The 23,502-nt window shown below is 41.5% G+C and overlaps 2 protein-coding genes across 3 annotated transcripts in view; one reads left to right on the top strand and one right to left on the bottom strand.

Annotated features, from left to right (window-relative positions):
* SCAPER (S-phase cyclin A associated protein in the ER) overlaps positions 1-23,502 on the top strand; it is a 524,758-nt gene that overhangs the window by 57,989 nt on the left and 443,267 nt on the right. The window lies entirely within an intron of this gene.
* Positions 1-23,502, bottom strand: part of PSTPIP1 (proline-serine-threonine phosphatase interacting protein 1) — a 91,434-nt gene that overhangs the window by 50,118 nt on the left and 17,814 nt on the right. For both annotated transcript variants that reach the window (XM_005290595.5, XM_042842390.2), the window contains exon 2: positions 4,595-4,695. In XM_005290595.5, coding sequence (XP_005290652.2) covers positions 4,595-4,695 — 101 coding nt within the window. The remainder of the gene's footprint in view (positions 1-4,594; positions 4,696-23,502) is intronic.

Below are 23,502 nucleotides of genomic sequence, written 5' to 3'. Positions count from 1 at the left end.
TTAACAACTCCTGTAAGTCCCCTCCAGCTTATCAGCAGCCTTGGTCAACCTACGCATAGATCCAGTACTGTCAAACAGGGGAATTAAAAAGTCATGTCATTCCCTCACCCCGGCCCCCAAAACCACGAGGTTTTTTAAAAAATGCTTTTTGCCCTCTGATTTTAGGACCTTTAAAGGTTCACATTCTGTGCAACTTTCATTTAAAAAATGCATCTGAGGAAGTGGATTTTTTACCCACAAAAGCTTGTGCCCAAATAAATCTGTTAGTCTTTAAGGGGCCACCGGACTCCTTGTTGTTTTTTTAAACACTTAGAAACCCAAGTTGCTTTTGGAAATGGGACTGAGGCTCTTAAGTCAATTGGGCACTTTTGAAAGTTATCCCCTTTATCCAAAAGGAATTCCCAGACAAGTGTATGGCTATTTGGCCTAACAGGCCCCATTTAAATTAATGTTAGCCCCATTTCCCTGATTTGTCACTCTGACCTTTGTTGTTTATCCGGCACCAGGTGTTCTCCATATGGATTCAGACAAGTCCCTGCCACAAGGAGATTATTTGATTGATTCTGTCTTTAAAGATACCTAGTTGCCTTTCAAACACTTCTCTGTATATACTTGCTGCGATAGGCCTTACTTTACAACCTGCTGTACTCGATTTCAGATTTTGAATAAATTATTCTGCTAACGTTTCACATCTTTACCATCGCCCTCTATGGTCTGCCCGTTTATTGCTGCAGTCCACCCCAGAGGTGAATGCCCTTTCAAAGTGGTGATCGATGGGCACACGCAGCCGCTTATGTGCAAGTGGTTTTGGGATCCTCTGGGACTAAAGGGAACTAAATATCAAGTATGGCCCCAACAGCACTTTACTACCTATGTTTAACACAGTAGATTTGTAAGAGATTCCTTCAAAGTAAAACTGACTAGTCTACTTTAATTGGATAAAGTGAGAGGAAATGCAGAGTAAAGAGTGAAAAGTAAATTCATTTTTTATTTCTCTCTTAAAAATAAGAGATGCTGTCATTGCCCTAGATAAGAACTTCAGCTCCAATCCTCACCTGTGTTTGGGCCTTTTGCTCCACTAGAGCAGCACAAAGCAGCCCCACAGCCAATGTACCCAGCCCTGGGATGATCACCCAAGTGTAGGCGAATCCTCAGAACATAGAACTTGCATAGTGGCTCCATACCACTGGCCCATCCTTGCATCTGGGGGAGGGGCATGGCTGGGGAGAAGGGTTGTAGCCAGGGCTCCCCAGTAATTCTTCACCTGCTGCAATGGCCCCTGGGGGCCAGACCTGCATAGGATCAGGGGAGTGCAAAGGTGGATTAAAGCCATCTTTCTGTACATGCACCCTGGATGCACTGTGTGTTTCGTGGCCCCAAATGAGGATTGGAGCCACTTTCATATTTTTTAAGATATGATTTTTAACCTGGCCATCTCTCTTTTTTAAATACAGAAAATATCTAAACTTTAATTTGTAATTGCTGCCTTAATTCCACATACAGGAAATTGGTTCAAGCAAATGTGTATATTACACACACACCTTGTGTTTTAAACTTTTGCAAAGCAAAAACCACAGCACAGTGCATTGCAAAACCACTAGTGCTTATGCAACGACTAGAGGCCCTTGCCAGCAATGCCATGTCAGTGTTCAAAAGAGGGTGATGCCTGGACTACCAAAAGCATTTAAAGTGAAAACTGGAGTTGCTAAGGAAGTACTGAAAACAGACATCTAAGAGCTCTGAGCCTTTACTGTTTGAAGTGGGATCTTGTCATACATTAGCTTATTGTGTCCCCTTGTATATGTGCAGCTCAAAGAGCAGATAATTTTTTTACAAGGTGACAAGATTCTCCTTCTCTTCTCTCTAATAATGTCCTTAGAAGCCAGTTGGCTTATGATTTGTATGCAATACATGTGTGTTCTGAAGAAGAGGACTGTGTTTGAATAATAATAGTTGTACAGCAAGGAGCAGCCAATTAGACAGTTTATAGTTCTCCTCCCTGCACATGGGAAAAGAGTGATTAATGTTTGTTCTGTTAATACATTCTGATTCTTCTGTGATTATAGGCATGAAAATGTGGATAATCATCCATGAACAAAAACTGCATGGTAAATGGAGGGGTTTGTGACAGGGCTCTTTGTTTGTTTGTTTTGAATTGGAGATTTGGAATCTTTTAAACTCAGGTGGTGCTATGGTGATCAAAGGGTGTTGCCAGCTCTCATGATACTGCTGTTTTTCCGGAAGCCCCAGGTCCTGCAGTCGGGTGATTTGCATGAGACTCTCAGCTTATGTTTTTTTTTTTTAATGAAAGTTGCACAGAATGTGAACCTTTAAAGGTCCTAAAATCAGAGGGCAAAATGCATTTTCTTGAAACCGCATGGTTTTGGGGGCCGGAGTGCGGGAATGACTTATGACTTTTGAATTTCCGTATTTGACAGTACTGGATCTATGTGTAGGTTGACCAAGGCTGCTGATAAGCTGGAGGGGACTTACAGGAGTTGTTAATAGAATCAATGTTTGGGCCCCATAAAGGAGAACCGTAGTTCTCATTTAAAATTAAAAGTAGGTTTCTAAGACTTTGTGAAGAGCGCCTGAAAACATAACCAGACTGAAACAAACAGACATGGAAGGACCTAACAATCTTACATGCATAGCATTTATGTAAAATTTGCTGTTTGTCCTAAAGAACCATTGTCCTAATCCTCCCCGTAATCTTACCCCATCCTTGTGCATAGAACAGGATAGCTGTGGACAGAATTTGTTTGCTTTTGAGATAGGTGTCAAAACTGCACCCATTGTTGGTGTCAACAAGGCCCTTTCAGCACCTGCTGTGATAAAATCACTGACTGAGACTCATGTGGCTTCCAAGAGTAAAGGTTTGGTTTGTCCCATCTTTCTCCCTCTTCTGTCCTTCTCACGAACATGCACTTGCATCACTCTTGGAAGAGGCAGCTTCAATGCATTTCTAGCCAAAAGTAAAGAGATTCTGACAGGCGCCGCACGTGTGCACATACACGTACAGGACTACGGATCAGAGGAGTAGGTTGGAGGAGGGTGAGAATTCATGGAAAAAACAATTCTGAGAGATTTCTCCAGCTATTTGTTTCAGAATGGCTTTGAGATGAATCTTTCTCCTGCTTTGTGGAAAGTCCTTTTTGCACATCCTGCACGCCATGGTTAGGCTTATCCTGCAAATGATGGAAACCCCCCACCTCCACCCCTCCATAATCTCAGTCACATACTATAATTCCTAGCGACTACGGACACATGCAAGAAAGGGTTTGATCTCTAGGAGTTTAAGGAGCCACAACAAAGTCTCTTCAAATGGGTACAGTTCATCTAATGTCGTTATGAGACTGCTGCGGGATTGTGTGACACAGTAAAAGACGTTTCCATTAGCGTTCAAGGAAATCAACCCAAACCACTTAAATGTTTGTGGGAGACTATTTACATTTCAATGAGTTAATAGCCTTGGGGTAGCACGATACAGCGTACATGGTGGCTTAAAGTTGTTTAAACACAGCCAATTAAAACTGGAACTAAATACTGAATAGAACTTTTCTAAGTCTCAGCTAAAAATGAAGGACAAAAATGAGACAGAAGAGTGGCCTCGGTTTCTATGTATTTTCTAACCAAGAAACTAATGGCAACCACCACATGTTGCTGTGGGACAACCTGTGAGAAACAGGCTGCAGATGGACACACATGCATACAGTATGTTCAAAGAGGGTCTAGGAACAAGAAAAAATGGGAGAATTAATATGGTCAATCCTAGAATGCCTGGGAAAGGTCTACGCAGAGCTACCATACGTACCCCTGGTTACACCAAAAGAAAGATCAAATTTCAGTAATTATAGGAAATTGACCCAATCTGGCTAATAGCATATTATAATATGTGTGAAGCACTGGCTTTCTGTGAACGAGGGAAAACAGTGATGTTTCACTTCTGGATGTTAATAAAGAGGATTGTCACTTCAGTCAATAAATTGGGCGTGTGCAGTTAAGTATGTATTTACAACACAGAACTGATTAGAGATGGGTCTGAATGGAACTCGGGATCTAAAGTCCTTCCAAACCTCCTCCTATTGCACCCCCCTCAAAAAAATCTTTGGGAAAATTTGGATCTTAACTTCGAAACTCAGGTCTATCTCTACGTATAGTGCAAGGGGAAAAATCCTGCATTGGTAGAGAGGGGTAGATGACTTAGTCTTTCCTCTTGCTCATGTCTATGATTCCTCCTCCAAGCATTGTTTAACTGCATGACAAGGTGTAACTCCGACATTGTTTATTTTCATTCATTTCATTTTCGGAAATATGTCTTAAATTAGCTATGCGGAGTGTGGGGGAGGGGGAGGGATCATCATTCAAATGATTCATATGCCAACGTGGTGTCTGACTTTGCTGCTAAGAACTCGTTGGCTCTGAGATCATTTCTGTACAGACTTCTCTGTTAAAAACATGTATGACTGTACTCTCTGAATCAAATTCTGAAGTGACCCGCAGAATCCTCCTACAGCTCCTGCAAGAGTGTTCAGGAATAGGTGAGATGAGTTCATAAATAGTTTTTCATACCTCCTTCACCACCACTTCTTACCTCTGTTTGAGCAAGTCCTCCACATCTTTTGCCATCTTTCTCCCATCCAACATTCGCTGGAGAAGCACCTCATAGCCAGAGTGGACAGTGAATTCCTTGCACTGAAATCACAAAGGCGAACAGTTATGTAAGTTGATTAGCAGACACCATTCTGAAGTGCACAACAAACCTTCTGTAAGTAGTGCTAAACAAATCAGTTTGGAAAAAATAAGAACTAACTTTAACCTCTGCCCAGAATGTAAACAATCAACAGAACTTAAACAAAGTAACTTTTCAAAAATTATTTTTCCTACTGACTCTACATATAATGGTTCTCACCAAAGGTGGGTGTGCTAACTTACTACGAGAGAGCCTATTCTTATGTTATTGTTGCTCTCCTGCAGAGCAGGAACAGATGTCCCCAGGGTCTTGCAGTTCAGTTTTGCAGTGGTGGAGAAATTAGTGACATGGTGTCTGGGAATGGTCTAAGCATAATTTGCTTTATTTACATGCATATATCAGTCCTGGAACAAACATGGTCAAAAGCATGTAAGCAATTTCTTCTCTCAAGAATCTCAGCTCAACACCAATACCTGGTTCCCAGGGAGCAACTCTACTTTAAGAATTGCCGCTAATTAGAGACCAAGTCAGAGAGCAAACTCTCCTGCTGCTCGCAAAGTTCAAATATAACAACACATAGCATGTCTCTCCAAGACTGAACATTTGTTCATACACTAAGAAAGAACTTGGAAGACTAAATGTAACAGTGTCACTTGGTGACACCTGCCATAACATTACTTTATATCCCATCCCATCCAGATGGAACAAGTACTGAAATATCTTAAAGGAAGGTAGTGCATCAGAGATCTCCAGCCCAATTTAGCTGAATGAAAAGGTCTGACAAGGACAGTATCTGAAATGTTGGCATTTATCAGAGAGGGAGAAATGGTTTTGAGCACAGATCTGAAAGTCAGTAGTTCCTCTGGCCTCTCTCTTAAACAGACTCCTGCTGTAACCGTCAGCAGGTCATTTAACATCTTTGTCTCTGTTTCACCATGTGTAAAATAATTCTTAGGTTCCTTCCAGGGCTTTTGTGTGACATTTCTCTGGTTGTCAGATAAGAGCTGAAGCTACAAAGTGCTAGATAGAGGTTATGCATTAATATCTGAATTTCCATACATTCAGAGGCTCACACTTCAGTATCTATAAGGAATGCACATTAGAAGTTACATAAATAAAATTTTCAGGAAAATATGATTGTTTTAGTCCTTATCCCAGTCTGTGATGCTGATCCATAAGCACATAAGAATGGCCATACTGAATCAGACAAATGGTCCATCTAGCCCTGGATCCTGTCTTCTGACTGGCTGGTGCCAGATGCTTGTAGAGGGAATGCACAGAAGAGGGCAATTGTAGAGTAATCCACTCCCTGTCGTTCAGGCCCAGGTTCTAGCAGTCAGAGGTTTATTGTCCAAAGTCAACTGGATTTTTTTCTAAAGCTTACCAATGGATTAGAGAGCTTAATTATCCAGTCTACCTCAGAAGATCAACCAAGTTTATTGAATAAAATATTGAATTATTTTAAAGCAAAGATGTAATGTAAAAACGAAGCTAGTAATAGCTCCACTGACAAGCAAATAATGCCTTTTTGTGTTTCTCTTTGGTTTTTACTCTAGCTTCATGGGGCAGGTTTTATTCTGGAAATCTGTCAGTTCTGACCCTTTGCCCTTTGGAAAAGGACTTCATGATTTCTCCTTATTCAATAATAGTCTAAAACTTCCATCAGCTAAGCCAAGAAAGTGATATACAAACACTTTCCCCAAATCAGCATTATACCTGTGCTTTAAACACTAAGGGTGAAATCCTGTCTCCATTGAAGTCAATGACAAAACTCCCATTGACTTCAGCAGGGCCAGGATTCCACCCTAGATGTGTAGTTAGAACTTCATAACCTTTAAGTATATTTGGAGTTAATTTTTATGGCAGCCATACAATGTATTTTATTTGTACCTCAGCTCATTAGATCTACCATTATGGTGTTTTTCCTCCTTTTGAATTTAATTACTTAGATGTTGATCTTGTGTTTGTTCCAATACAACCTCAAGCTATTTGTCATCAGTGTATTGGTGGCATGAGAGCCCATGGCATTTCCCTGCCTCTCTCCAGGAGGTCTCAGATATGCTGAAAAGGTGGAGAGACTATACTGATCACTGGTGGGTTCCATTTCGAGTAATCTTGTGGAAGAGGAGCTATTGCGCACATCAGTTCTCTGAGAAGAACAGACAAAGGCAGACCACTCCCAGACTATCCACTCCTGCCAGGGCTCCCTGCAAGACAGCAACATGCTGTAATGCACTCAGTCTATGGCAACTTGATAGTCTAGTTGTAAAAGCCTGAAGAACTTGTTTCACAGCCATGGGGTTGCACTAGTGCTTTTGGCCCATCTTAGTTTTTGCATGGGAGGCTCCATTAAAGCCTACACAGGAGAACAGCTGAAGTATTTTATCATCATGCCAACATATCAGCTACTCTATTTGTGTATTATCTCTGGAATTGCTCAAACTGTGAAGAATCTTCCCATCACTAAATCCATCTCTTGCTAACGTAGATGCAGCATCATAGGCTCTAAAAAGTTGCTGCAATGCATAGATGTGCAGTGAAACTATAAGTGTTCACAGGAAACCTATGGAGTATTAAACTGGTCTGAAGCACCAAGAGTAGCTGCCAAGAACCAGCTTCTCCTTCACTGTTGCATGCAGTGATTATTTTATTTTATATTTTTTAATTGGAGGCTTTGCAGTACCCGGGTCATTTTTACTTGCATTTGGCCACTTCTTACTGACTTGCAGATTTGTATGGAAGTGTCAATGGTGAATTATATTCACAAAATTGTGAGGGCCACCAATCCAGGGAAAGTCCAGAAACCAGAAAAAAAAAAAAAAAAAAAAAAAGGGGGAGGGAAAGCAGGGGGCTATAAAACTGTCAAATGCTTAGAGCATAGCCCTGGGAGACAAGACTCCTGGCTTCTGTTTCCAGGTTCTGCCACTGACTCACATTCTGGGCTCCATTTTAACTTTTGAGTAGTTTGGTTTATCTATCTCTAGAATGGCTATAGTATAAAAATATGGTGCCATACATTACATGAGTGTTACAAGAATTAAATAGTAGTATTGCATTATGTAGCATATAAAAGCTTAAATGAGCTGGTATACAAGCACATACAGGACATTACAGGCCCATCTCCAAATTGCTTACTGTCCAACATGAAGTTTCCAAAAGCATTCATTACTCCTTATAGTTCATCATCTATTCACAGACCTCAAAGGATTTATCATTTTATAAATGCCTTGACATATTGCCTTCCCACCAGAACTACCAAGAACTAGGTCTCTTTGGCAAGACTTGAGTCTCTGGAGGAACCATTTGGCAACTAACAGCTAGATTCTTACATTTCATTTTAAAGCAAATACATTGAGGCTTCAGCTACTGACTTCAAGAGAAAGGAACTGAGCGACATTCAGGAATGAACGTCACAGACTGATTACTGGCTTGTAGCCTTGTGCAGCTGCTGTTATGCTTCTGAACTAAGGACCTGGGTTTCAGTGGCTCTGAGCAGCATGTGGCTCCTTGGATTCGGAAGCTTTTGTTTCCCCCAGTGCTAAGTTTAACTTCTGTGGTTAATCTTTTGCTACCACTTGCACATTTACAAGCTTCCAATGCCACAATTTCCTGACAGCGGCAACTCCTTCCTCTCTAATGGAAACTTACAGTGAGCCCCGGGATGAAGAGAAAGAGAGGAGAAGGAGAATGGTCCATACTAGTCCCAGACAAATGCCTCTACCAGCAAAATACACATTCTGTAGAAACTGAGGCAAAACAACCGGCATAGAAGATGCTGTGAAGGGGATGGTGAATTCATCCCTGCCACTGGTGTAACCACAGGAAATTGATATTGTTAGAGATGCCTATCTGATCCTTGCCAACAATTACACCCTCCCACACTCTAGCATTATTTCTGTTCTGCTGTAATATGTTTAACACCTCACATCTATTGAGCAGATAAAACCCTGAGCCATTGTCCCAGTGGTTAAAATAAAGAACAAAAAACAAACCTACACTTGCCATTTGAGGACCAAAGTAGGAAAGATACTTAGTAACCCCACTGACAGCTGATTGCCACCTGCTTTCGTCCGATGTCTTGAGAATTCAGGTCCTGATGGAAGCTTTGTTGCTGCTGTTGTGATAGAATCTCATGTATCCTTCCCCTGGTCTACTTCTGATAGAAATTGCTTCAGTCATATATTCCACACACAAGCCATAGCCCACAGCTGATTGAATTTTTCCAGGGAAGTTCCATCATATTCTGGAGGAGCATTTCTAGGAGGGTTTTTTCTCTCCATTTAGTTTTGTTGCAAGCTGCTCATTCTAGTGTGGTCTTAGGGCTAGTCTACAGTCACTATCCAGGCTCTGCCGATACAGCTACACTTACACAGCTATTTGTGACATAGCCCTGCTAGTACAGTAACACCACCTCCCCAAAAGACATTAGCTATCCCAACACCAGCACTCTTCTGTCGGCATAGCAGCATCTACCCTGGGGGTTGCCCGCATAGCTATGTTGGCTAGGAGGCAGGAGGAGGGGGGAGGGAGGGGTTTATATACCTAACTAGCATAGCTGTGCTGACAAAATTTTGTAGTGTGCACTTGGCCTTAGATCTTATCTATGCTCAAAAGTTGTACTACTTCAGTTATCCCAGTGTAGTTAAAGCTGCATAACCCTCCGAGTGTGGATGCAGATATACTAGTATAAGAATGCTTCTAGCAATACAGCTTTTCCCCCATACAGGAAGAGGAATAAACTATATCAGAATAAGGCATCTTCATGTCAATGTAATTGCATCAACTGGGGTTGAACTAGATCAGTAAAAAATCACACCCCTAATCAACATAGTCATGTCAGTACAACAACTGTGAAGGTGGGCCTTATTATTCACTGTAGTCTTCTGCTTAGACCAAGCAAATTGGGAGTCTAGCCTACAGCTGAGTGAAAATAAATGGTTTAGTTTCACAGGGTGTTCAGCACATTTTTACTCTGATTTGTAAGGAATATAGACAAGGTGGATGAAATAATATCTTTTATTGGACCAACTTCTTTCAAGCCACACAACTTGAAGCTTTCGAGCCACAGAGTGCTTCTTCAGGTCTGGGTAAGGTACTGAGAGTGTCACAGTTAAATATAAGATACAATATATGCTTACACTAAACAATCTGTTGTAAGGGACCATTCAAGATAGTCGCCCATTAACACCTCTGCAGTCATAGGACAAAAGATGGGATGAGGGGATTATAGATTGTTGTAATAAGCCATAAATCCAGCGTGTCTGTTCAGTCCATGATTTTTAGTGTCTAGCAGCATTATGAATTTAAGCTCCTGGGTCATCTTTTGAAAGTGTTTGTGCAGGTTTCCTTTGAGGATGAGGACTGAGAGGTCAAGTATAGAGTGACTGTTTGTGAAGTGTTCCTCCATGGGTGATGTGGTGTTTTTATCTTTTATCATTTTCCTGTGTGAGTTCATTTGAGAGCACAGTGATTGTCTGGCTTCACCGTCATAGTTTCTATTGGGCCATTTAGTGCACCGGAGGACTTGCACAACATGTTGTGCTAGGCATGTGTAGGAACCATGGATCGTGAAAGGTGTGTTGTGGGGGGAGTGTTGATCATTGTAACATGGGTGATATGTATGCAGACATTCTATAATTGTCCATTATAGTGATTCTAGAGCCTTCCTCTGGAAGCATCTGACAACAGTCACTGCTGGACATCAGATACTAGTCTGGCTGGCCCACTGGTCTAGTAATCAGTATGGCAATGCCTACATTCTCTGCATTGGGTCCCTTTTGTCTCATTATGAGATCTGTGCAGACCACTGGAAAACATGGCACGCATGGCCAGCTCCGGGACTAAGCCACCTCTCAATGGCTAGCTATGCTCCCGGACACAGGACATTATGGGTCAAGTTCAGTGCTATCCACAGGAAAGGGAGTATCCTTACTCAGCAAGGAAGTGAGAAATTGATCATCTGCTGTGCACCAAGCCAGGGTATACCGGGTACCAGGTAATCAGGATTGCACACAATGGGACATTTGGGCACACTTGTTTATCTCTCTGTAGTATTTCCTTAATCTTCCAAGACTGACATTCAATGCTTAATACCATCTCTAATGCTGGAGATGCAGTTAGAAATGCTGGGTAGCAGTGCGTTGTTAAAAAGCCCAAAGAAGAACCAAAGCTCCTTTTCATGCCCAAGAAAAGCTGCCCAGAGGAAATTAAACAAATTGCACACATGGCGCATCCCCACTCCCCACCCCGGAGCAATACACAATGCTGCAAATTGTAATAAGAGCTTAAAAATGCAAGAAAGAAAACTTGGGAAAATAAAGCCAGATCTTTAACCCAAGAGTTAACACTCATAACAGCTGCCAAAATATTCTATGATAAATTCCCAGGCCAAGTGCCAGAGAGAATGTGGACTTGTCTACATGGTACATTAGTCCTCATCAGAGCGGTGTAAATTCTAGATCCTGCTGGCACGTGCTCAAAATTCCCTTAGTGCGCATTAAGTCATCCCGTTTCAAGCAGACTGAGGAGTCATGTCAGTGGTTCTAGCTAATGTGCCTATACTTCAACTGCTAGAAGTCATTCAAAGTATCTGTTTGTAATGGAGTGATTGTTCTAATGTATAATAAATGTAAGAAAAAAGTGTTACTATATTAAAGACTAAATCGTGATGCTCTCTGCATGAGTAATCTAGGTTCTAGGCAACAAGAGGGAGCCATGAGTTTCTGCAGCACATCTACCAAGAGGCAGGCCAAGGTTCCCTGAAGAACTATGCTTCTTCAGGTGGCAGGGCTGGTCCATTTAGGGGCATGGGCATGGAACTGCTTAGCATTCTTGCTTGAGTCCCTCAGGTGGTAATGGGACTAGCACACAATATTACTTTTAATAGCAGTAATCATGAGAGTGGACTGCTCACAGTGATTCCTGAAGGGTTCTGGGCTACACCTGGTCCCCTTCTTATTCCCCTGCCTCAGTACACATCCGAGTACAAACACCAGAATTCAGCCCTTAATGTCTGCAGGAATATTTTATCCCATTAGTGAGAACACAGACAGTTCTTTTAAAGGACAGAGTAACTATCATCAGTAATTTAATTTGCATGGTTCTGTCTACATTCCTACCAAACAGCATGTGGAGGGGATGCCTTTGTCATTCACTTCTTTTGGAAAGTGAGTATGTACAGTGCGGATCAAAATGGATCTGCTTCCTGTTTGTTGCTTACTGACTTTTCTGACAAAAAGTGAGGTTTTTACACACAGGCTGCCCTGGCTCTGAAGTGCTGTGGGAGAATGAGCTGGCTTCTGTTCTGCTTCACGCATCAGTTATTATCTGTCAAATTCTGATCTCTGTTCTTTCAGTCTCTCAAGAGTCCCCACCCTGATTTTCAGATGTCGGGGGGGAGGGATAGCTCAGTGGTTTGAGCATTGGCCTGCTAAACCCAGGGTTGTGAGTTCAATCCTTGAGGGGGCCACTTGGGGATCTGGGGCAAAAATCAGTACTTGGTTCTGCTAGTGAAGGCAGGGGGCTGGACTCAATGACCTTTCAAGGTCCCTTCCAGTTCTATGAGATATGATATCTCCATTAATTAAAGTTTAATTTTGCTGGGCTGGCAATTAGAAGAAATATTTTTTAACATGCAAATACAGTAAATTTGATATTCAGGCTAAATCACTAACCAATGCGGGGATGGGGAGAAGCAATTATGATTTCAAGTTATTTATTAATAAAGTGCCACCCTTGCTAAGGTGCTCAGAATTCACACATTACATTTCATAATGTTCTAAATAAAAATAAATTCTAAAAACAATTTTCCCAATGAAACAAAGTATCTACTAGATCAAACCCTGTTACTAATTTGCTACATTAACTCCAGTTTCTGACCACATACCAGAAGACACAACAATATATACATGTTTGAATGATAAATTGTGGTTCTTCATTACAAATTTTGAAGGTCACGGCTAACATTATTAGTTTCTTGTGAGATGACTTGGAAGTATATTTGTATTTAAAAATGACAAAGCAATTAAGCCATTTCATTAAAAAAATAGGAGAAATATTTTAATAACTAATAAATTATATGAGTGCTAGATTTTGTCACAGACAGTATTTAACAGCTGTCTGAAATAAGAAGAGATGTCCATCTGTAAAGCCACTGGGATAATTTTGTGTCTGGCTGTCAGGTAAGAGATTCCAATTAGGTGAAATTTACATGAACACAAAAGAGGATTTGCCCTTAGTCGTGTCATCAAAAAAGAGTACCTAATCTACCTTGTCCAGCAGATCTTAAATCTCTAAGAAGAAACTGCTTGACAATTTTAGTGTAACTGAGATATTTGCGTATTGCTTTGAGCTTATTCCATTAATAGTTTGAATCCATCTTGATCTATGATCTAAAGCCAAAGGTTACCAAACTTCTTTCATGGGGTGGACCGCATTTTGAGTGAGACACAGTCCTGACACCATCTTCCACTCCCATTCATGATTGCAGAAACTTCCTCCCCTCTCATTCATCATCTTTGTGGCAAAGTCAGCAATTGCTTACATGAGAAAGTACATATAGGGAAAGACTTGATGTCTTTTCCCCTTCCTTCAGCTAAAAGTGAGGAGAGAGGGGAGCCAGAAAAATGTGGCCAGATGGTTCTTTGTGGACCAGCATCAAGTGCTCCACAGACCACAGCCTGGGAATCTCGCATCCTAGAGGTTGTTGTTGTTAAAGGCTCAGTCCTCCAAGGAGCTCTGCCCTCTGACCCCAATCCAGCAAAGCACTAATAAGAAGAGCCATTCTGGATCTGACCAATGGTCCGTCTAGCTCATTGTCCCATCTCTGAAAGTGGCCAGCACCAAATGCTTCAGAGGGAATGAAGAGAACAAAGCAATATTGATTGATCCATCCCCTGTGGTCCAATCCCAGTTTCTGGCACTTGGAGGTTTAGGGACACCTGGAGCATGGGGTTGCATCCCTGATCATCTTGGCTAATAGCCATTGATAGACCTATTCTCTATGAACTTATCTAATTATTTTTTAACTCAGTTATACTTTTGGACATCACACCATCCCATGGTGACGAGTTCCACTCAAACCATGAGATTACTAATGTGCCTAAATTTAAGCACACGCTTAAGTGATTTAAGGATTGCAGGACTGAACCTTAAGAGAGTATTTTGTGAAGTTTATTGCCTGGTCTGGGGATTCTTACTCTATCTTCAATTTGGACCTCCCTGGAAAGTATTGTTGCTAACGCTGAGTGCTGAATACACCTAAATCAGCTGAGCTACTAGGTAGAAGCATAACTGTGGCATTGCAGGTTTCTGCAGTACAAAAGAGATCATAACACAGAGGGAAAATTGCAAATAGTAGTTCAATATTCGTCCCCAATACGTTTAAATTTCAAGGTGAAATCAGCCTGTATATTGCTAAATAATACTTACTAACGCATCCATTTGATTAGAGCTCGTCAGATAATGAAAAAGTTAATTTATTTCATTTGACCAGAAAAAAAATCAAAATTCATCCAATAGATTAGTTGTAATGGTGTATCCCGCAGGCTGCTGTGTTATGATCCCACTCAGAGCTCAATCTGCAGAGGAGCCAAGGCTGTTACACCCCAGCTACAAAGCTTAGGTTTTGGCTCAATCTGTAGATGTTCTGGCGGCATCTGGTTCTGTTCCCCGTGTGTTGGCTAGGATGGCTGCTATCACATAAATGAGGAGTTGTTCAAGATTCAAACTTTTGTGGGCCTTAGATGCTCAGGATAAGGTTCCTCTGTCCAGTGGAAGTGTCTAGCCCACTGGGCAGTTTGTGTTACGTGATCCATAGAGCATGAGAGTCTGCTCAGCTACCATAGGCTAGTTCTTTAGCTCAAGCTGTCCAGACTTGCATTTGTAACACCACCGTGGTTTAACAACAGCTCTACTCTGAAACTAACACACTAACGTGGGGTTTGGAAAATGACGTGTGGCTTTTTGTTTTGTTTTTTTTTTTTTCCTCCCCTGTAGCTTTGACCAATGCCACTTTTGGAACTGAGTGAAAAGCTTTTAAGAACATAAGAATGGCCATACTGGGTCAGACTAAAGGTCCATCAAGCCCAGTATCCTGTCCTCTGGCAGTGGCCAATGCCAAATGGCATTCCCCCAAAGGGAATGAACAGACAGGTAATCATCAAGTGATCCATTCCCTGTCACCCAATCCCAGCTTCTGGTAAACAGAGGCTAGGGACACCATTCCTGCCCATCCTGGCTAATAGCCATTGATGTACCTATCTTCTATGAATCTGTCTAGCTCCCTTTTGAACCCCATTATAGTATTGGCCTTCACAACACCCTCTGGCAAGGAGTTCCAGAGGTTGACAGTGCAGTGCATGAAAAAATACTTTCTTGCGTTTGTTTTAAACCTGCTACCTATTAATTTCATTTGGTGGCCCCTTGTTTTTGTATTATGAGAAGGAGTAAATAACACTTCCTTATTTACTTTCTCTATACCACTCATGATTTTATAGACCTCTATCGTATCTCCCCTTAGTCGCCTCTTTTCCAAGCTGAAAAGTCCCAGTCTTATTAATCTCTACTCATACGGAAGCCGTTCCATACCCCTAATTATTTTTGTTGTCCTTTTCTGAACCTTTTCCAATTCCAATACATCTTTTTTTGAGATGGGGCAACCATATCTGCATGCAGTATTCAAGATGTGGGCGTACCATGGATTTATATAGAGGCAATATGATATTTTCTGTCTTATTATCTATTGATGATTCCCAACATTCTGTTCACTTTTTGGACTGCCACTGCACATTGAGTGGATGATTTTAGAGAACTATCCACAATGACTCCAAGATCTCTTTTTGAGTAGTAACAGCTAATTAACTTGCCAATGCCTGGATTTATAGTCCTACATTTTTCTTGCAACACCTCTCCCGCGCATTTCAGGTGGGATTTTCAAAGAGACCTAAGGGAGTGTAGGAACCCAAATCCCAGCCTAAAACAATGAGAAATGGGTCCGGGCTACACAGTCTGGATCTGAACTTCCTGACAGGTTGGGAGGTTGGATCTGGGGTTTGGGTTTAAGGGGGAGAGTGGCAGGAAACTACACAAAATTATCCTCAGAGTTTTTGGATAATCAACTCCTCATGATGAAGTGGGCAAGTTGGAATATATTTTCTTATTGCTGTTTTCTCTCCCCCATTCATCCCCAATGCTTTGTAGGTGCTGCTCCTCATGCAATAATGCTTTAAAAAGGGAACTGGGTAGCTGAAAAGTGTGGTTTTTCTAGGAGGTAGAAGTTTCTCCATAATAAATAACTGGGTAAATGTCAGGACTGACTTGAGAGCAATAACCCATAACTGGGTGTGTTTCACATAATGATTCATGTGATGATTGGTGGTAGAGCTGTGGAAATTTGGATTATATAAAGAATCAGAGGAGCCTGTGGGCAGGGCATCTTGCGTAGTTTCAATTCCTTGCCCCTTTAACAGGAATAAAGTGGTACCTGAGTGCTAAAACAGTGAATGTCTGGTCTCTTATCTCCTCTTTAAGGCTCTTGCTGAAGGTCCTTGCAGTGGTAATGCTCATGTCCTTACAGCTACGCAAATAAACCTAATGATTAATACAGTCCCTGTACCCTGTCAGGCTTGCATTAAAAATTTAAAAAAGAAGACAGCTTGGAACAACTTGAAATTCCGATGTTTCTATATATCACTGCACTAGAAAAAAGCTCCTAAACAGAAACAACTAATTCACAGCTGCTTAGAAGGAGGGGTGTTTTTGCAGGGCAATTGGCCAGCATCAAACCTTTGGCACTGGGTTGTTAACACGTAGTTCAGTCGCTCATCTCTGTCTTGCAGAGACTAGGGGTAGTGGACTGGAGCACAGTAGAGGGGGTCTGGAAGTTAAGGGGGAGCATTTTTCAAGTTTGTTCCTTTATGTTTGCAAGTGATAAGGGCCTACTGGAAGAGGACAAAATTATGACAAAACTAAAAAAACCTCAACCGGTTAATCAGAGCTTAGCTTTGGACAATGAACCTTTGGAAAATTCCCCACTGACTCCTTCAATAAGAGGATCCTATATAGCCAGTCATGTGTCCAAATACCTATTCTAATGAGATATGCACTTGCTTATCTATCCCTGTATAGAGACGCTTAGGCCTGGTCCACACTAGGAAATCAGGTTGGTTATAACTACGTCGCTCAAGGGTATGAAAAACCCAGACCGCTGAGAAACGCAGTTAAACTGACCTAACCACCGGCATGAACAGTGCTAGGCCGATGGGTGTGAGAAGCAAAGATGAGCAGTGCAGGTGGAAAAGGCACCCAGGAGTGTGACACCCCCCCCCCCCACACACACACACACGCACACACTAGTTCAACTCCTCTGCAGAATATAGGGAATCAGCCCAGCCTGGCTGCATTCTCCCAGAACTGGGCAGAAGCAATATCTGAGGTGGGGGGATGAGAATGGAGCAGAGGTCTGAGACAGTGTCTGGGAAATGAGCAGAGGGAGATGGGCAGGGCCTGCAGCCAGGGAAGGAAGAAGGAACTGAACAGGGGACTGTAACCTGGGGTGGGAGCTGGATGGTACATACACATCTAAAAGAAAAAAAAGGGGTGTCTGAGGGGGAGAAAACACTGCACAATACCCACAATTCCCCTGTTGTGGCAAAGGTGAATGAAAGAATAAACCACACGTGACATACTAGATACACAGCTTAATGTGCTAGGGGAAGGCACTCAGATATGGCCAAGAGGGTGGAATAAAAATCTGGATAGAATAAAAAAAGAATAGATGGGGCAGTGCCCAGTGGAGAAGAGTGAAGGGGGGGTGCCCACTAGAGGGAAGAACTGTGGACTGCACTGGTCCATGGGCATGTCACCAAGGAGGCAGCTGAGACCAGTGCCTGGAGAAGAGATGGTGTTGAGGAAGTGTCTACCAACCAACCAGAAGTGAAAGGGAGGTGGAGGTGCCTCAATTTGTGGGTGGATTTATTTTGTGCATTTCAGGCTGTCTCCTGAAATATGCTCATATGAAAAGGGGTGACTTCCCCCCGAGAGTTAAAGTAGATGAAAAAGCAGTATGAATTTTAAACATAGACATTTTCCTAAGTGTCTGTCTCATAATTTTGGACATTTGAGGTTGGCAACCCCGGCTACAGGTCTGCCTCTGTGATGCTGTGTCTCTGGATTTGCATTCCATTTGAACGTGTTCTGCAACTGCAGCTCCATGCCAGAGCCTGAAAACCACATTGGCAAGCTTTCCAGCTTTGAAGTGCAGTTAGGCTTTTGACAGTTAGGCTAGGCTCTTTGAATGTGACCCCTTCTTACGATCCATTCACGCTGAGACACCTGCAAGAAGTCAGCCAATGTTTCATGGCTAGCCTGTGGGTAGTGGTTGGGAAAGTCATAATTTATGCAGTTACCAAACTAAAAAAATTAAGTGTATATATTCATATGTAAAAACTGTGGGACAGATCCTCAGTTAGTGTAAATTGGCATAGCTCCATTGAAGTCTATAATCATTGAATCAGATGAGGATCCCTCCCTATATGTTGTCTCATTCTTTCACACTTTATTTGTTGCTCATTTCTTCTTAGATAGACACAGGCCTTGCCCTAAAGAGTTTAAATTCTGTTTCCACAGTGCCTCATACCATAAGGACCTGTCAGGGGCTTCTGGAATCTTTGACATTATAATTAAATTACATGGAGCCTTTAGCCACTCTATTATCATTAATCCTTCTTCCTCGGTTATGCTGGGTTTTTGCACAGAGCTGGCTGAAATTTTTTGGCTGAAAAGTTGTTGTCTGAAAAATATTTTTTTCACAAACAAAAAATTTCCCCCTCAAATTTCAACAGCATCTATCATTCGGGGGAGGAAATTGGTGTGCTTTATTTTTAAATGAAGTTTTGAAAAAAAATATTGAAATCATTTTCAATATGGTTATCCATTTGTTGTTGGCTGAAAACCCAGTTTTTGGTAAATTAAAAAGTCTAAAAAAGTTTGTATACAAAATAAAATCTCAAACCTTGAAAAATTGGTCCATTCTGAACACTTCAAAACAACAACTTTGAATTTTTTCACAAAAATAGGTGTTCATTTTTTTCAAACAGCTCTAGTTTTATTTCACAGGTTGTCTTCGATAGATTTCATAGATTCTCGACAGGTCATCGAGTCCAGTCCCCCACCCTCATGGCAGGACTAAATACTGTCTAGACCATCCCTGATAGACATTTATCTAACCTACTCTTAAATATCTCCAGAGATGGAGATTCCACAACCTCCCTAGGCAATTTATTCCAGTGTTTAACCACCCTGATCGTTAGGAATTTTTTCCTAATGTCCAACCTGGACCTCCCTTGCTGCAGTTTAAGCCCATTGCTTTTTGTTCTATCCTTAGAGGCTAAGGTGAACAAGTTTTCTCCCTCTTCCTTATGACACCCTTTTAGAAACCTGAAAACTGCTATCATGTCCCCTCTCAGTCTTCTCTTTTCTGTTTGGTGAAATTGACAGATAAGATATTGACTATTTTAGCAAAGCTAAAACTTAATACTTCATTGTCACAAGCTTATAAATAAGAGAATTACCCGCTAGAATTATGGAGGAGCTCCTGGATGATAGTTTTGGGTCTGGCTTTTATTTTTATTTTTTTGGAAGTGAAGTTTGAATCTATATCTTCATGCCAGTATCTTTTTTTCTTTTACCAGAAGGAAATCCATATTATACAACCATTGCAAAATGATATATTAAAAGTGTGTTGCTCTAACAATAAATAATGTATTAGATTTTGGAACTGTTTAAAAACACTGGGTTTTTTTGAGGGAGGTGTTTTTCCCCCCTAATCTTTGATCCTTGGGGGTTATTTGATTCCGTTTAGGAGCTCCAACAAGGACTGAATTTCAGAAATTTATATGTTGTTGGTGAATCACACAAACAAATTTAATTTGTGACTCTGTTGGTAAACAATTAAAGGAGCTTTGTATTCCCAAAGTGCATTTGGTTGTGCTGGTGACTTTCTCTTGATTGCTGTGATCCTTATTGTGACTGGATCGCTGCCTCTTATTTGACAGGGTACCTTTACATGGTCTAATAGCCTCAGTACCTGGTGCATAAGGAGGAATTAGGGGGAAAAAGAGAGAAATATCTATTGTTGCTATTCAAGTCCAAGCTGTAGCATGGTGCACAGTAGTGTAAAATTATATTGAGAAAGGAGATGTGCAGGGACTTCAGGGTGCCATCTATGGTAAAAGAATCTTAGATATTTCTCCCAATGAAATAAGGAAAGAGACAATTGTAGTTCTGCACCCTGGGAGCCTGGGTAGGTTGGTGAAGGGTGGAGTATTTCCAGTACAAAAAGTCTATCTGGTCCTCTCAATGCATTTTATGCTGGAAATAGTTAATGGCCAAATGCTGAAGGTATGCAGCTTAATTGGTAAGCAAGTACACATAAATAGCACAGATGGTGTAGGAAGAGGTTTAGCTCAGGGAACCAAGTAGTGTGAAATTAGAATTCTGAAACCCGAATAGTCACTGCACTTGTCCGGAGTTATATATGTACTTTTATAGTATTATTCTTATTCCAATAATCACATGGTTAATGATTTTTGAAATGTATGCCCATGTTCTAAGCAGTTTACTAACAAATTATCTCCTTTGCTCATATTGGCCAGAACTGCTTGGAGTCCATTGAAAGGTAACCATTGTTCACAGATCTTGTACACTGCACTTGCTTTCCTAGTTAGAACTGGTTTTGGCTTCTGTGTACAAAAATAGACCTTTTTTGGATGGGGATCATAAGGAAAGGGTGCTGAGGAGCTGTGCTCACATCTGTTCTCAAAATCGGTTATACCAATGTTTAAATCTCTCTCACCCCTTGGCAACTCTTTTTTTTTTTCTTTACTAGAAATGTAAGTGGTTGCTAATGATCCAAAAGGCTATGCTGGAATTTTATGTATGGAAATTTTTTTCAAAAGCACCTAAGTCTCATTTTCAACACTAAGTCAGTCACTTAAGCAGCCTAAGAGCCTAAATCACTTGTGAAAATAGGACATAAGATTCCATTCCTAAGTCACCTAGGCACTATTGAAAACTGATTCATACATATTGTTTAGCAAATATTGCCAGCCCCGTGTATTTTAAAAATCATGAGTCAGGCCCCCTAAAATCATGAGAACAGCTTAAAATCATAAGATGTAATTTTTTTTAAAAAAAATTGTGGAGTTCTGTTTGTTTACCTTCTGGCTGAGTCCTTAGATTATGCTCTGGTTTCATTTTCATGCTTTTGTAGGCAACCTTGAGGGCCAGAAAATTAATTATTTTTAAATGAAAGCTGAGATTCTCAATTACTTGCAGGTATCTGGGAGCTGGAGCTCTAAGAAACACCAGATATCATGAGACTCATAATATTGCAAGAATTGGCCACACCGAGCATTTCAGCAGCCTGCTCTGTGGTGCGTCTCTCTCTCTCTCTCTCTCTCTCTCTCTCTCCGTGTCATAGTGGGTGTTAGCAAATGCATGGCATAGTGTACTGCTAAAAAGAGTAATTAACTTTTCACCTTTGTGCTTCTTCATCCTCACTCGTCCTCTGGACCAGTAAAGTTATATATATTTGTCATTCTTGTCATTGCAGTACATGGTTTGGCCTTTCTATGTTCTTCTACTCCCACATTAGTGTAGCTCCAAGTCGTCAGTTGCAGAAAATTCTTCTTGATTTTTGCTTTTGGTTTGTTAGGTAGTGAAATAAATGGATACAGAGGTACAAGTTCAAAAAAATCTTTAGTTCAACTGTATCCTACAAGCAGGGCCAGCTCCAGGCACCAGCTTGCTAAGGAGGTGCTTGGGGCGGCCACTTCGGAGAGGGGCGGCACGTCCAGCTATTCGGCGGCAATTCGGTGGACGGTCCCTCACTCTGGCTGGCAGCGAAGGACCTCCCGCTGAATTGCCGCCGCAGATCGCGATCGCGGCTGCTTTTTTTTTTTTTTGCGCCGCTTGGGGCGGCAAAAACCCTGGAGCCGGCCCTGCCTACAAGCACCCTGCCTGAACTTATTAACTTCATCTTAGCAACTTTAAGTCTTAGACGAGCAGTACCTTGATATCTTAGTTCTCCCCTTTTTTGCTGCTCCCAGAAGCTGGACATCACAGAGTTTTTACTTTTTTAAGGACTTTTCTGTTTGGATTTTGGTTTTTTGAAATAACAGGAACCTCATGGCTTGTCTTCCCTGTTTTTCTTGGACAACTAGAGAACTTTGAGGAAATGGTTTCTCAGTCTTCCATTAAGGGATTTTGAACCCTTCACAAAAAGCGCTTTCTAAGTTTAAAACAGAGCTTTAAATCATACTAACTATCCGTTCCTTTCAATTGCTCGGCTGTCAGTCTCTTGGGTTGTTGTAATGCATGAGTTCTCCAGTCTTCCAAGGATCCTCAGCGAAACCAGGGAATTGGAGACCTGGTATTTTCCAACATAAAAAGATGCTAGTTTTTCTGATGGCTGGGAGTGCCTTCTTCATCCCAAATATAGAGCTATATAAAAAGGTGTTAAGAAAGTGGTATCCACTCTGCAGACCATCTTTAATGGTCTTATTCTAAATAGCAAAACAGGCAGACGCAGCCCAACCTCTCTTGAAATAATCATGATCTTTTCTTGCTGTCATAAATTGGCTCAGATTACTTATTAATTTGCCAGTTTCATTAACCCACTTTCAGATGCTGCTGGTTTTCACTGACTCTAAAGCCTTGAAATGAAGTTCCTGCACATTGTTACTCCATCTCTGTTCTCACTGCAGAAGGAGGGGTGGTATGGAGAGAGGGGATGCAAAGGTGACTTTAAATCTCCTTTGCTCTGCCTGTATTCTGTGGCCCTTTAGGGACTTGCCTGACCCTCAGAGTTAGTTAGAGCAGCTGCAAGATTGCTCTAAATTGACTTTGTTTCCAATCGCCTCTCACAGGGCATCAGAAGTGGAGAATGGCTGGAGCACAGCAACACATCTCCAGACCCCTGATACTCTACCAGTGCTGGAAACTGGGATAGTAGGCTAACATCATGGTACCTTTGCAGAAGCTCTGTGCTGACCAGGGAGGCCCTTTCTGCAGGTTATATTTCCTTGGGGCCCTCTTCACCAGCTTTTAACCCCCTTTCTGGTACTGGAGTGATGCATAGAACACAGGTCACAATGGAGATTTGGAGCCATCAACCTCGTATGCTGTCCTGCACTATGACGCTATCAGCTCAAAGGTGTTTTGAAAAGACTTAATCTAGAAAAATTCCAATTTCTTAAATAGTGTGTCCTGAAATGTGTGTTAAGTCCTTTAGAAATTATGATAAGGGATTTTCTGTTCACCTGTTCTGGTTTTTAAGGGTCTTTTCAGCAAAGAAAAAACTGACTGATAGATCATACAGGTGAAACAGGGAAACTATACATTTCATCAAATGCTGATGTAAAGGGGAAGGGATACAGATTGGGGATAAGTAAAGAACACATCAGAGATCTTCTGATCAATTTGAATGAATTCAAATCAGCAGGGCCAGAGGGAACTGAAGGAATTAGCTGAAGAAATCTCAGAGCCACTGGCAATAATATTTGCAAATTCATGGATGACAGGAGAAGTCCCAGAAGACTGGAGAAGGGCTAACGTAGTGCCCATCTTTAAAAAGAGGAAAAAGGAGGAGCCAGGGAACTATAGACTAGTCAGTCTGACTAAGGGCCGGCTCCAGGGTTTTGGCCGCCCCAAGCAGCCAAACAAACAAAACAAAACAAAAACAAAAAAGCCGCGATCGTGATCGCAATCTGCAGCGGCAATTCGGTGGAAGGTCCTTCGCTCCAAGCAGG

The sequence above is a fragment of the Chrysemys picta genome, chromosome 10 (assembly GCF_011386835.1).
Source record: "Chrysemys picta bellii isolate R12L10 chromosome 10, ASM1138683v2, whole genome shotgun sequence".
NCBI lineage: Eukaryota > Metazoa > Chordata > Testudines > Emydidae > Chrysemys > Chrysemys picta.
The sequence above is the reverse complement of the archived record's forward strand: the minus strand, read 5'-3'. Positions and strand labels throughout refer to the sequence as shown.